This window comes from Momordica charantia (genome assembly GCF_013281855.1).
Source record: "Momordica charantia cultivar OHB3-1 chromosome 7 unlocalized genomic scaffold, Mcharantia_2.0 BLBB01000007.1, whole genome shotgun sequence".
In the NCBI taxonomy this organism is placed as follows: Eukaryota; Viridiplantae; Streptophyta; class Magnoliopsida; order Cucurbitales; family Cucurbitaceae; genus Momordica; species Momordica charantia.
This window is the reverse complement of record NW_028275165.1, coordinates 16,165,437-16,180,635: the sequence shown is the minus strand read 5'-3', so window position 1 is coordinate 16,180,635 and position 15,199 is coordinate 16,165,437. Positions and strand designations below refer to the sequence as shown.

Genomic DNA, 15,199 nt, shown 5'->3' with positions numbered 1-15,199 from the left:
TCTGACAAATTCACATTAATAACGTAACATTTTATAACTGGGAGATTATTTATTACGATAAGCCAATTCCAATGGTTGGAATAGCTCAGTTGGTTAAAGCGTGTGGCTGTTAACCACAAAATGGGAGGTTCAAGCCCTTGAACGACAATTGTGCGAAGAAGGATTCTCGTCTTTGCGGAATCTCGAGTAAAAGGACTTGAGTAGTAAAAAAACATTTCAATTTTCAATTCAATATAACTTAAATCTCGAAGAAAAACAAAAAGGGCTGGATTCCAAAATTTCTGAAAGAGTTACATAATTGAGGGAAAAGATTGGAACAAAAAAATCTCATTTCCCAAAGTGAGAGACATGGAAAGCAATGGATGTATTGTATTGTAATGTATTGTAATTTGTAAACATCTATGAATGAATTTCACCTCCTCCTGTTGTTTCTTTTTCTTCTTGTTCAAAAGAAATTCTTACAGCCCCTCTCCCCTTCTCTGTTTCACTGCCATTCACAGACTTTTGGGGAGGCGATTGAGAGTCAACCGACCCCTTTTCCTTTTTGGACCTTTGTATTTGTAAGGCTTCGAATAGTCCACATACTGCGTTTTATCTTCTCTCTTCCTTTTTTTTGCTTTCCTCTCACTGTGCAAATCTTAAAACAAAACTCCATACCCCTCTTCATTTCTCTCTCCATCGCCCTTTTTCCCCTTTTCTTTTTTCTTTTTTCTTTTTTGGATTCTCCAAGTTTTCTGCTGCCTTGAGAGGGTTTTTAGAAAGTTTTGACATGCAGAGAAAACGCCTGCAACTGCTATAGCCCCTCATAACTAGGGTTCTTGAGTTTTTCTTTCTTTTTCTTGTTTTCTTTTTATTTCTTCTTCTCTTGTGAGTCTGAATCGAAGTGGGTTTCTTCTTGTTTTGGTTGGTTTCTGAAGAGAGAGAGGGAAGGGGAGGATTGAGAAGGAAGATATAGCAAAAGGGTTTTTCGTTTTTCCCTCATTTTCTCTCTTGCCTTTGCCTTCTTTGTCCTCTCTCTTCTTCCTCTCCTTGATTTGGGCAATTTCAGCTGCTTGATTTTTGTGGGTTTTGTTTCTTTTTTCGTTTTGTGCCTTTTGAACTTCTGGGTTTCTGAGAAAAAGGGCTTCAGTGTTTACACTTCACTTCACTGATTCGTTCTCTCATTTGGGGGAGTTGTTTTTGTGAATTCGCCGAATCTGGAGGATTCTAAAGGAAAACCCAAAACGCCGGCCGGTGGGTGAGTGGGGAAAGGGAAGGAGAGGAGTTATCGAAGTTTTGATTGATGAGTTTTGGGGGTTTCCTCGACGGCGGCGGGGGCGGAGGAGGAGGCGGTGGCGCTCGAATTGTAGCCGATTTACCTTACACTAACAACAGCGGCGGCGGCGGAAATATGCCCTCCGGTGCGATTGCTCCGCCGCGCCTCATCACTCAATCGCTCACTAAATCCATGTTCAACTCCCCCGGACTCTCTCTCGCTCTCGTACTTCCTTCCCTCCCTCTAATTTCTTCCTTTTTTTTCTATCGATTAATCTGTGTTCTTATTGGTGATTTAATGGGTTCTTCCGAAATCTCAGACGAATATGGACGGGCAAGGGGATTTGGCCGGCCGAATGCCGGAGGGTTTGGAGCATAATGTTGGGAGAAGGACCAGAGAGGAAGAGCACGAGAGTAGATCTGGCAGTGATAATATGGACGGCGGCTCCGGCGACGATCAGGACGCCGCCGACAACCCTCCGAGGAAGAAGCGCTACCACCGACACACTCCTCAACAAATCCAAGAGCTCGAAGCGTACGATTAGTCTTTTTTCCCCTCTTTGTTTTTCTTCTTCTTCTTCTATATTTCTTGAACCAATTTTTGGGGGATTTTTTTGGCTCAGTGTTTTTAAAGAGTGCCCTCATCCTGATGAGAAGCAACGGCTGGAGTTGAGTCGGAGGCTTTGTTTGGAAACTCGACAAGTTAAGTTCTGGTTTCAAAATCGGAGGACCCAGATGAAGGTAATAGAAGAAGAAGTGCACCATTTTTTTTGATTTTTTTGTAGCTTTAGAGATGAATGATGAATGATGTGTGTTTTTTGTTGTTTTGTGCAGACCCAATTGGAGCGCCATGAAAATACTTTGCTTAGACAGGAGAATGATAAGCTTAGAGCTGAGAACATGTCGATTCGAGATGCTATGAGGAATCCAATCTGTTCGAACTGCGGTGGTCCGGCAATTATCGGAGAAATCTCGCTGGAAGAGCAGCAGTTGAGGATCGAGAACGCCCGGTTGAAGGATGAGTTGGACCGGGTCTGCGCGCTTGCCGGGAAGTTTCTCGGGAGACCAATTTCATCGCTGGCTAACTCCATTGCGCCTCCGTTGCCAAGCTCAAGTCTGGAACTTGGAGTTGGGAGTAATGGATTTGGGAGTTTGACCATGGCGACGACAATGCCTATTGGGCCGGATTTTGGAGGTGGGTTATCGGGTAATCTGGCTGTTGTTCCCCCTCCTGGCAGACCGACGCCGGGGCTGGGGCTTGAGCGATCTATGCTACTGGAGCTTGCTTTGGCTGCCATGGATGAGCTGGTTAAAATGGCACAGACAGATGAGCCTCTTTGGATTGGGAGCTTGGAAGGTGGAAGAGAAATACTGAACCAGGAAGAGTACATGAGGACATTCACTCCTTGCATCGGCTTGAAACCGAATGGGTTCGTCACCGAGGCATCGAGAGAAACCGGTATGGTCATCATCAACAGCTTGGCTCTCGTCGAGACATTGATGGACTCGGTAAACAGTTAAAAGAAACCTCTTGCATAAAAAATCACTTTGTTTAAATTCCAACTGTTTTCTGATCCTTGTTTCTCATTCAAAACTCGTGCAGAATCGATGGGCAGAGATGTTTCCATGTATGATTGCCCGAACAACCACCACCGATGTGATCTCCGGTGGCATGGGCGGAACAAGAAATGGCGCACTTCAACTGGTAAAAAGATTGTAAAAAATCTGCAGAATGCCTCTTCCCTACAGTTCATTAAAATCTAAGAGGGTTTTGTTTGATCACAGATGCACGCAGAGCTCCAAGTGCTCTCACCGCTCGTGCCGGTCCGGGAGGTCAATTTCCTGCGCTTCTGCAAGCAGCATGCGGAAGGGGTTTGGGCAGTTGTCGACATATCGATCGACGCCATGAGAGACACTCCCGCCGGTGCTTCCTCATTCATCAACTGCAGAAGGCTTCCTTCTGGCTGTGTTGTTCAAGACATGCCCAATGGATATTCCAAGGTAAAAAAAACATCATAACTTCTATCATATCATGTAATTAGCAAAAATTAATCCCACATTCATTGTCTCCTCCATGAAAATTTAATGTTCTTTTTCCATGAAATGTTCCATCCAATGAGCTTTTTTTCTGTGGCCTTTATGTTTCTGGTCCTTTTCTTACATTTATTTTACTACCTTTGCCATTGAATGCATTTGAAAGAAAACAGATTAAAAATCAAAGCAATTCCCATTTTTCAACTCCCAAGTCAGAGTTCAAAAAGTTCAGTGATTATTCACCATAATCACTAATCTGTCAGTAGTGCATTATTTTAAACAAAAAAAGAGACCACATTTTAGAATCTGAACCTTCCAAAAGAATACCATATGAAGCATTGGGATGCTTGAAATCTGATTTGACAAAATTTTTCTCCATCTAGAACTTTGGTTTTCATTTTTCAACATCTGGGATTGCTTAATTTACATTAAAATATAGTCTGGAAATCGAGGTTCCTGTTTTTGTTACTGAAATTTCTGTGCCTCGAGCGCATTGAAAATTTGTAATCTTTTTTTTATCCATTTAAATAGTGGAAGTTTTGGGGCATTTTGATGTTTCTATTCGAATCTAATTTGGAGGCTACTTCTTCGATTTATGCTGTGTTTTGTTTTTAGATTATAATAAATAAACTCTGTCTGAACTGGTTCCAGCCTTTCTCGTGTGTCAGTGTTTTTTTATTATAATCCAAACAAGGACTATTTAGTCAAACTTCAAGGACTCCCTTTTTTTTGTTTTCTTTTGCCTGTTTTTCCTTTGCTTTTGCTTTTCATTTTGATCCCAGGATAAAACTTAGGTGCTTACTGGTACCACCGTGAAAAAACAGAGAAATTTTTTTAATGATAGTAAGCAGGAAGATACTTATTTACTGGTAATGGTACGCACCTAAGTTTTATCATCGACCCGATCGGATCCACTGCTTTTGGTGGTTCAAATCTCGATGTCTCTCTCTCTTCCCTCTATTTTCTCTCTCTAGCCTAATAATTCTTCATTTTTTAACCCTTTTGTTTAGTATCTTGCCCAATTTATGATCTTTCACTATTTTTCTGAATTTGATTCCTGTTTTTGGTCCAAATGCCATCTTCTGACTTTTTACTTCTTCCAGAAAAAATTGTTTTTTTATTGAACCAAAGTTGGTCAATCTGCTGAGATCATGGTTTGACTTGGTGTAGATATTATTATGTGATGCGAATTTGTATGATTGTTAAGCTTTTTGAGACTAAAAGAACTATATAGTATAATGAAATATTTTGTATATTATTGTGATGTAACGATTTTGGGAGTAGGTTACGTGGGTGGAACATGCCGAGTATGAAGAAAGCCAAGTCCACCAGCTCTACCGCCCGCTTCTCAGCTCCGGTATGGGCTTCGGCGCCCAGCGGTGGGTCGCCACCCTACAACGGCAATGCGAATGCCTTGCCATCCTTATGTCCTCCGCCGTTCCCATTCGAGACCACACCGGTATGAGCTTCATATTCTAACATTGTTTTTCTAACGGTGACCGGTTGTTTGTAAAGTTCGTGACTGGTGACGTTCGTTTGTTTGCAGCGATAACTGCTGGCGGGCGGAGGAGCATGCTGAAGCTAGCGCAGCGAATGACGGCGAACTTCTGTGCAGGGGTGTGCGCCTCGACGGTGCACAAATGGAACAAGCTGAACGCGGGGAGCGTGGACGAGGACGTGCGTGTGATGACACGGAAGAGTGTGGACGACCCGGGGGAGCCACCGGGGATTGTGTTGAGCGCAGCAACGTCGGTGTGGCTCCCGGTATCACCTCAACGACTGTTCGACTTCCTCCGGGACGAGCGGCTGAGGAGCGAATGGGACATACTGTCCAACGGCGGCCCCATGCAGGAGATGGCCCATATCGCCAAAGGCCAAGATCATGGCAATTGCGTCTCTCTCTTACGAGCCAGCGTATTCTTTCTCTCTCTCTATAAACTTTTTTCCTTTTTTTTTATATTATTAATTTTCTCTCTCTACCTGAAATTTTTTTTCTCTTTTTATTTTTGCTTCCAAATGATGCCTTTTTCCATAACGCATGTGGGTTTGAGTGGGAGATGTATCTTTTGTGGGGATGACTTTGGAAATTGGAAGTATCCATAAAGACATTTTTTAGGGTAGGCAAAATTACAGACCCTTTCTTTGTTTTGTAGCTTCTCACAAAGTCAACAAAAAGAAGAAGATTTAATATTATTAATTTCAAAGTTGTCAACTTCCTCTCTGAATTTCTGACCCACTTTTTTTATTTTCTGATCAATCCCCCACCTTTTTAACTTTTTTCATCATGCAGAGAAATTTTTAAAAAAAAAATTACATTTTTTTTAATGATTTGCATGAGTGGCATTGGTTGTAAATTTGATGAAACTGAGGGGTATTTCTGGAACGGCAGGCTATGAATGCGAACCAGAGCAGTATGCTGATTCTACAGGAGACGTGCATAGACGCGGCGGGGTCGCTTGTGGTGTACGCGCCGGTGGACATACCGGCGATGCACGTGGTGATGAACGGCGGTGACTCGGCGTACGTGGCGCTGCTGCCGTCCGGGTTTGCGATTGTGCCGGACGGGGCGGCGGCGACGACGGCGGCCAATGGGAGCAGTCCAGGTGGCGGGGAGGGCCCGCAAAGGGTGGCCGTAGGTGGGTCCCTCTTGACCGTTGCATTTCAAATTCTGGTGAATAGCCTCCCTACGGCCAAGCTCACCGTAGAATCGGTTGAAACGGTCAACAATCTCATCTCCTGTACCATCCAGAAGATCAAGGCCGCTCTTCAATGTGAAGCTTGATGGATCTCACGTGATTCGGCCACGTGTTGTTGGGTTAATTTTTTTTTTTTTAAAAGAGAAAAACTTATTTTACCCCTCCCTGAGTAATTCGTTTATTATTATTATTATTATTATTAGGGCTTTTTAACGGTGTGTGAGAAGAAAAAAAAGTGTGGCTTAGTGTTGTAATATGGAAAAAGAAAAAATGAGATGTAATGGTGGTCTATTGTGGTGGTGGGTAGGGGGTATTGAGTCAAGAACGAACCGCGCGTGTTAGACACCTTTGGTGTAAGGGTTGTGACTACACCGAGTCGATAACTCGGATAAGAGAAAGAAAAGAAAGAGAAGGGTGTTGTTTGAATTTATATATATACGGTAGGGGGTGGTGGTGGTGGTGGTGGTTCGGGTATTGACTCAAGTCTACCCTCTCAAGTTTTCTGACGGTTTAGATTTTAAAAAAAAGGGTGTTTTGGTAATTATGTATTTGAATTCTTACCCTCCTTTGATTTAAATTCAATGTGTAATCTTTCTTGTCTTTTATCTTTATTTGGAGGAATTATTGGAGTAGATTGTCATAATGTGGCTAATAATTTTATACAATTGAATTTATAAATTTTAAATTACAAAAGTACTCGTCGGAATGCTCTTAATAATTTGTATTCCATTGTACTCTTAATAATTTGTATTACATCGAATTGTCGGTTCTGCTCCTTAAACTCTTTTGAATTCAATTAAATGAGTCTCTTTTTATTAATCTCATTATCCAATGGTTATCATGAGGCGGCTACATTTAATAATTTTTCAACAAGATTTGTGTTTTTAATTTGATATATTTTCCAAGTGAAGTCAACGAGGAGACAATCTAATTTTTATTTTTCTGATATTTTTGGGAAGTGGAGTCACGCGCCGCCGTTGCAGGTGGGATGGGGAGATGAGATCTGTCAGGGTCGTAATAAAGGAGGTGGCAGAAGCTGTTGGGAGAAAAGGGTTGCTGTCATTTAATGTGAAGTTTGTAGGCTTATTCGAGTGACGAATAAGAGAAGGACACGTGGAGATCATTAGGTGACAGTCGGGGATGATGATGAAACGGCGTTTTGGATGGAAAGCGGTAGATTTAGGACAGGGTGTCCAATCTCTGGGATTCCGGGACAGTAGGGCCTTGGATATGGGCACAAATTATGGAGTGTTTTCCCTCTCCAAATTTTACCAAGAAAATCAAACTTCTTATGCTATTTTATTATTAAATATTATTTCACTTCATTTTGGTTCTTATATATATACGTTCAATTTTTGTTTATTTTGGTCCTGTACCTTTAGAACGTTTGTTTTGATCCATGTACTTTTAAAAAAAAATAGTGAGTGAATATGTTAAAATTTTGGTCGAAATAAATTAGATAAAAATGAAAATGAAAGGACCAAAATGTTTTTTTTTTTAAGTAAGAGGAACGAAATTAATACTTTTTAAAGTATTAGGATTAAATTTAACAAAATATGAAAATATAGAGACCAGAATAGCATGGACTAAAATGAACGCAAAGTGAAAGAACATGTACCAAAATAGTATAAATCTGTATTATTTTAAATATTTTTGGGTGTAATGATATGAATCTCTTATGTTTTGGTCGATTATATTTGTCTTAATTAAGCAATTCTTAAGTTAGTTTTTCGTTTTTATTTCTATAATTTAATCAAATTTTACAAAATATCTTTATTGTTACCGGTGTCGATAGTTTTCTTATATAATACGGTAATCTTTGAGTGTGATGAAAAGAGAAAAAGGGAGCGAGTTTTTGTAAACATTTGTTTTTTCTTTATTCAAATTCGTATATAGTGAATTTAACTACATATTTAAAAATGAACACCATCGAATCACGTTTGAAAGAAAGCATATCATTTAAAAAGGTTGGTTTCCAATTGAAACCAAAGCTTAAACCATGATGATGAAAATAATAATTTAATCATAAGAGGGGGAAATTTTCCAAAAACAAATGCTTACAATTAAAAAAAAAAAATCTTACTAGAAAAAGCAGAAGAATCCATTATGATCTTTAAAAACAACAAATTATGAAAGCACTTCCTATATGTAAAGTTATCAATACCAAAAAAAAAAAAAACACTAAAGCGAGCATAACTTAACAATAATTGACATATATCATTCTTAAATAATTATAACGTGGTTAATTGTCCCTCAACGTCCTATTGATGGTGTTAACTTGGAATAATGGACTTAGAGAAGTGATATTTTAATTCGAGTTTGTTAATTTTTTTTTACATAATTAAAATTATTATTGAGGAAAAGAAAAAAAAAGAGGAGAAATAGAATTTTTTTTTTTCTTTGGAAATAGGAGAAATAGATTTGAAAAAGGTAGTAATTAATGAATATGAAAAAGAAAAAGGGTGAAGTTGATATATTGGTTGATGCCAAGTTGAAGAGTGAGAATAAAATTGAATTATTCAAAGGATTTGGAATAAGGTCTCAATCCATGTCTCCCAATTCATAAAAATAAAAAATAATAATAATTAAAAAAAACTACACGTGACCCTTCAAACAAATAGAAAAGTGTGGACGAAAATATGCCATCTATTTAGATTGTCTACACACTGAAAATTACCCAAAAAAAAAAAAAAGAACCAAGTAAAATTGACCAAAATTGAGGGAGAAGTTGAAAATTATGGCTAATAGGTCATTCAATTTCCATATATTTAGTCCCTATATATTTTTAAAAGATTTTAAATAGTCCTCTGAATTTTGAATTTTTATGTATCTAATAAATCTGTGCCATTAATTTTACTAATTCTAAATGGTTGAAGATGGATCGAAATGAATGTGTCATATAATACTTTAAAATGTCATTTAAACATTAAAATAATGGAGTTAATAGTATAAGCTTATTAGAAACTTATTAAAGGAAAACTAAAAGGTCGTTTGGTAACGTTTCTGTTTCTTATTTATCGTTTCAAATTTTATTAAGAAATCTAAACATTTGATAACTATTTATGTTTTTTTTTGTTTCTCATTTTAGAAACATTCAACTATTCATTGAAAGAAGGTTGTGATATGAGAATGTTATGAGAAATTTCGAACGAATTCGTAATTTTTTTTATTTATTTAGGGGAAAAAAACAAATAGAGTAAGATAGTGGGGACGAAAATGCAATGAATTTAAAGTTGCGAAGACAGTGAAAGAAAACTTTGGCTGTCCAAATCCAAACAAAGGAATAGCACAATTTATCTCATTAAATCGGAAGCCGGTCGTCGGGTCGGGTGGCCCACCGGCGGCCGCGCCCCACCACCCCATGCCGGTGGCAGACGGTGGTCCCACCACCGCATACCCAATCACATGCCTGTCCATTCTCACCGGAGCTCCGGCCACCGGCCATTTTCCATCGAAATCCTCTCTTCATTTTATTTATTTATTTATTATTATTATTATTTTAAGTTCCTCCGTTGACCATACCGACAACTTTTTGTATTTATTATCTTCTTTTTCATGATTAATTTATAATTGTATTTTTATAAAAAAGAAACTAATTTTAATTACATTAAATTCACTCTTCTCATGCATTATTAAATTAAAAAAAAAAAGAATCTTCTTGATAACGTTGCCTTATTTTTTTAATATAATTTTAATTCTTAAAGTTTGCTTCCGTTTCTAGTGTGGTTTTAGTGTTTAAAAAAATAAATTATATTTTAGTTTATAGACTCTTATCCAATTTTAATAAATTATAAATTTAGTACTTGGGGAGAGTCTTTCAATGTTCATAAAATATTAACTAGATGTGTGGATATTATTTGATAATAAAAGGCTTATCAATTTACTTTATAATCCATGTTTTTTTTTTATAAATTACTTCTCCTAAAAAAAAACCTAATCCAAACCAAATTTGAACAAAATAAAATTTTATTTTTAGAATTTATTTACGAAATCAAATGTATTATTCGACTTATAAAATTAGGGGTAGATAAATTTATTTTTAATATGTAAGTAAATCTCTTATTGCTGTTATTTAAGCTAATAATCAACGACTTATCAATTATTAAAAGAGTTCTACATTTGTACTTATTATTTTAGAAATGATAACGTTTATAATTATTTTTAGAAAAGCATATATTTGTAAATATAAATTTAATATATTTAAACATATATCTGACGGTTGAGAGAAATCTCATTCAACGGCATACATTTAATATGTATTTTGTAAAATATTACTACGTTTTAACTTTTTTTTTTAGTACAACATGTAGGGGTGGAAGTTCTACTTTTCTTAGTATATTTTACCTTAGATTAGACTTCAACTTTGATTTGAATTATACATTGTTATTTGGTTAAAAAAACACATTAATTCATGTACTTTTGCTAAACCAACGATTTGAACTTTAGTTTGTAATCATTTAGTCTATGTAGTTTTAAATTGGTAATAATTTAGTATGTAACAATTTAATCCCTACTGTGAAAAATTTTATCAAAATTAAGTGTCAATTTTTATCATATATAACATTAATTTAGTCTTTGTAATTTATAAACATATTTCATCCCTCATCGGTTTATCAATCTAAATGTAAGAAAATGTTTCACGATAGGGACTACATCGTTACAAATTTTAAACTGAATGAATTAAATTGTTACAAATTAAAGTTCAAAGACTAAGTCGTTACTTCACTGAAAGTATATGGACCAAAAATGTGTTTTAGCCTATTTATTTTATGTAATTGCCTCGACACGGTTAAACGAGGTTCCCATGGTTGTCAAGAAGGGCAAAAAACTTGTAATTTCTGTAATTTTATTTTACCTTATTTTTTCTTCAATCTATTTTTCGGAGAGGCTATGCTTATAATTAATGAACTTGAAATCTCACACTATTTGTTTGGTCACTGTGTAGAATTATTGTGATTAGGGTTTTACGTGAAGACTATGGCTTCTTCTTCTTCTCCATTATTGTTTGAAGGGTTAGGTTTAGGATTTTCGTATCTCAAAGTTTTTAGAGCTTGAATTCATCTCTCTTATCCAATAATTGTACCATGAAAATGAAAATAAAAGAGTGAGAGCCACATGGTTTTTTTTAAGTACAACATATAGGTGAAGGATCGAACTCACAATCTCTTGATTGGAGATATATGTCAATTACTACTGAGTTGTGCTCGCTTTGGCAAACCACATCGTTTTTAACTATTTAAAGGCACGTTTAAAAATTTTCATGATATTTCGTTATTATAATTTTTGAAAAAGTAAAAAATGAAAGAGCGAGAGTGAAGGGATGAATAATATTGCTTTTCGCTTTTTTATTTTAATACAACATATTGGGGAGGGGATTCGAACTCACAACCTCTAATTAGTTGGAGGTATATACTAATTACCGCTAAACCCGCTTTTAGCTTATTAAAAACACATGTTTTAGAATTTGTAACTAAGAAGGTAATATGCCAAATCGAGCATAGCTCAAGTGGTTAAGGTACCTATTTCTGACAAATTCACGATCTTCTGATCAAAGATAAATGTTTTAACTTAATTGAGCTATAGGTTGAAGTTGACATTAGTTTTTGTGATGGATTAATATATCATTGTTTATTTTGTTTTATAAAAGTGCTTATTTAGTTTGAATATCTTCACATAATGGTTATAAAATTGTTTTATTTTATTTTTAATTTAGTAACATAATTGAATAATGTATTTTAAATGTATTAAAATATTTTTGTTCACTAAAAAGTGCGCTATGAGATTTAAAAATTCTATACACCATTTTATTTATTTCAAAAGTAATTACGAATATAATATTTATTTTTTAAATCATTAATTAAACATTTTTTTGAGTGTAAGGATAGGGATTCGAAGCCAACTAAAGTATAGGTCAAGAGATTAAAACACATGTATCCAACCATGAGCTTGAGAGTTCGAGTCTCCACCCTACGAAAAAAAACGATTAATACATTAATTGATGTCTTGGTCGAAGATGAGTAATTTTCATAACCAATGATTTAAGCTGATTTGGTATTAATTAACTATAATCATAGATGGTTGGAAAAAAAAAACTATAATCATAGGAATCGTTGATTATAGTGATTACTGTATATTCCACCCGTTACAGCATTAACAATAGATTTGTAGCAGCCCAAACGACCGCTCTTAAATTTATCTGCAATTTAGCATATCGACACATCTCTTTCATTTTCAAATTAGTTAGCTTTCTCCTTTTGCTTCTTTTTCAAGGGAGATAGAATGTCAAAATCAATCTTCTCTTTTACATATTTAAGAGTGTGACTACTCATATTTCAAATTTATGTATCGATTTGGTAGCCCTTAAAAGATATATAATGTATGAAATAAGAGAGAAGCTATGAGTTCCCTACTTCAATTGTGATCCACTCACTTTCTTTTCATTCAAAATATGGTGGTGTTTTTTCAATAATTGTTATCATTTTTCTCCAATCTTGTCTCATTTTTTTTAGGGCCTATCTCCAAAAATAATAATTAAAAAATAATTGGATTGAGAAGCTTTTCCTTATAATTATTTGTCATAATTATAAGGAGGCAAAATATATGATTTTGTTCTTTAATGTGTGCCATTTTTCCAATTTCCATAGTATTTTTCCTTTTTTTGAATGTTTCAATTTAATCTTTGGGTTAAATTATATATATATATATATTAGTATAGAATGATAATTCAAATTCACGCCTTCTTAATCAAAGATAGATGTTATAATTAGTTAAGCTATGTTGAAGTTGATTAGATTATCTATATTAAATTTTATTGACACAATGTCAAAATAATTATATAAATGATGATATGTCACATTAAAGTACATTTTTTCGTATATTAGTTGAATTGGATTGCTTTAGTATTTTAGATATGTTCACCCATAAAATAAAAATTTACCCATTTCAAATTATTATTATTATTATTATTATTATTATTATTATTTTGAAGGACCCACATCAAATTACTTAAATCATAATGACTTTAAGGGGCTTGTTGCTACCCTACCAACAACCAAAAGCCTGGTAAAAAATATCATTTTAAATTTGCTTATCATTTTTCTTTTAATATTTAGTGACCACATTGAAAAATACCAGTACATAAACAATGAAATTAAAAAAAAATAGAAATTGGGAAATTATTTGAGAAATGGCATAAATATTTTTAAAAAATATATATAAATTTATCCTTAACAGAATAACAAATATATCAGGTTTATATTAATAATTGAGTCATATTCAATCATTATTGAAATATATTAATTATTTAAACAAATTTTACTTTATAGTATAAATTTAATTAACATATATTTTTTCAAAATTATCACAATTTTTAATTTTTTTTAAATATATCACAAATTTAACTACTTGACCTGTTTTTACTTTACATTTGAGTTTCTATCGTGTTATTTGTTACCATTTTAAATTTTTCTACTACATTTGCAAATACATATTTATTCCCATCTATATGATTACCTCAAAAAGTAATTTTTTATTAATTCCTTACACCAATTCAATTTCGTGATATAAATTTAAATTATTTTTTTAACTAATTTTGTTGATGTAGAAATTTGGTCTCTTGACATTTCGCCAAATTTGCACTAATCTTCTAAGTATGAAAGGGATCGACGGGACCTGCAAAACAATGCACTAGGACCGGTGTGGCTTTGGCTACACGGACTTCGATGCTTAAATTAGTATCGGAGAAGTTGAATGAGGAAAGTAGGGGGAGAGCAGGGGGTTTTGGCCAAACCTTTGGCTTACTTTCCAATTTAATTATAGAAGTTGAATCATAATCTCCCTCGGGTTTACAGAAGTTGAATCCTAATGGGAGTTTACAGAAGTTGAACCCTAGTATCTTTAGGAGATCTGGACTTCTGGACTCATATGCTTCATCGTGGATCTAATGTCAAATCAAGGGTCAAGATCAGGCGGGGTTTCGGATTGGTCTGCACGAGGATCGAGGGGAGTCGAGTTAGGATTCTCGACCTTGGCCGAGAACACCTCAGCGTGAGGCCTCCTCGACGCCGAGGCTTGGTCGACGCCGACCCCGGGTTGGCCCGAACCGACGGTGTTCGACGATTCCCCTTCTATCGCTTCGTCCATGTATTTCTCTTCCCATAACAAATTTGTATACTTGAGACCATATATAGTTTCTTTTGAGTTCAATATTTTATGAGTATTATTTAATTATTATTGTAACATTATTACTTATAGAATATGATTCAATAATCACAGTGTTATAATTATGAAAATGTTTAGACTCTATTTGATAACGATATGATTTGTAGTTTTCTGTTTTTAAAATTTATACTTATTTACCTGTAATTTCTTTAACATGTGTTCACGTTCATTAAAAAAAAGATTTTGATTTTTTTTGGTTTTAAAATTAAAGAATAGATAAATAAAATAAAATAATACATAGATAAAAATACTATTTATAAACTTAATTTTAAAAAACAATTTTTTGTTCGGAGAAAATTATTAAATGAGATCTTAATATACATATTTTTGTGACTATTGGAATATATTTCTAGTAGCTGCTATTGAATCTATACTCTCACCCTCACCTAAAAGCTCTTTCAGTTATTATGGTATATTTTAAGAATTGTGTTGTTAAATAATTTGTTTAAATTTTATTTTTCAAAGTATTTATTTTAGTTCTTAAACTTTGAAAAAAAAATATTCTTAGGTTTTCAAAATGTTTATTTTTGTTTCAGACTTTTAAAAGTAAACCATTTTTTTCCTTAGATGACAAGATAATAGCAAAAATTAAAATAATATTTTTGAAAGAAAAAGAATCTAAAAATGTCTATTTTAGTGCTTGAATTTTGAAAAAACAATGATTTAATTTAAGTCTATAAACTTTTAAAATATCTATTTTAAAACTTTTAAAAATAAATCATTTTGATTATTACAGTTGGGTCACAAGATAATAACAAAAAACAAATATGATTATTAAGTGTATGAACTAAATCAATATTTTGATTTGGAATTTTTTTTTTGTTTTTTATATATATACTTTTGCTTTTACGAGAGCTAATAAGTTTTCAAAACAAATTGAAGGTAAAACTTTTTTCCTTCCTCTAATAAATTTCTCATTTTAAAATTAGAATGGAAAACAAGATATCCAGTATTTCTGTCTTCTTTTATTTTTACTTTATTTTTCTTTTAGTTTT

The 15,199-nt window shown here is 34.2% G+C and overlaps 1 protein-coding gene across 1 annotated transcript; it reads left to right on the top strand.

The window, feature by feature from the left end:
- The first annotated feature begins 609 nt into the window (after window positions 1-609).
- Window positions 610-6,589, top strand: LOC111023102 (homeobox-leucine zipper protein ANTHOCYANINLESS 2). The gene is made up of 9 exons (XM_088126733.1): window positions 610-1,480; window positions 1,575-1,789; window positions 1,878-1,995; window positions 2,089-2,763; window positions 2,858-2,959; window positions 3,040-3,255; window positions 4,573-4,747; window positions 4,835-5,202; window positions 5,678-6,589. The coding sequence occupies exons 1-9, from the start codon at window positions 1,283-1,285 to the stop codon at window positions 6,068-6,070; spliced, it is 2,460 nt and encodes an 819-aa protein (XP_087982859.1). The 5' UTR covers window positions 610-1,282; the 3' UTR covers window positions 6,071-6,589.
- Window positions 6,590-15,199: the final 8,610 nt, after the last annotated feature.

Excerpts from the sequence above, each read along its gene's own strand:
- LOC111023102 (XM_088126733.1), top strand. The coding sequence starts at position 1,283 with ATGAGTTTTGGGGGTTTCCTCGACGGCGGCGGGGGCGGAGGAGGAGGC. Across the intron at positions 1,481-1,574 it reads CCGGACTCTCTCTCGCTCTC|ACGAATATGGACGGGCAAGG; the intron begins GTACTTCCTTCC and ends CCGAAATCTCAG. Across the intron at positions 2,960-3,039 it reads GAAATGGCGCACTTCAACTG|ATGCACGCAGAGCTCCAAGT; the intron begins GTAAAAAGATTG and ends GTTTGATCACAG.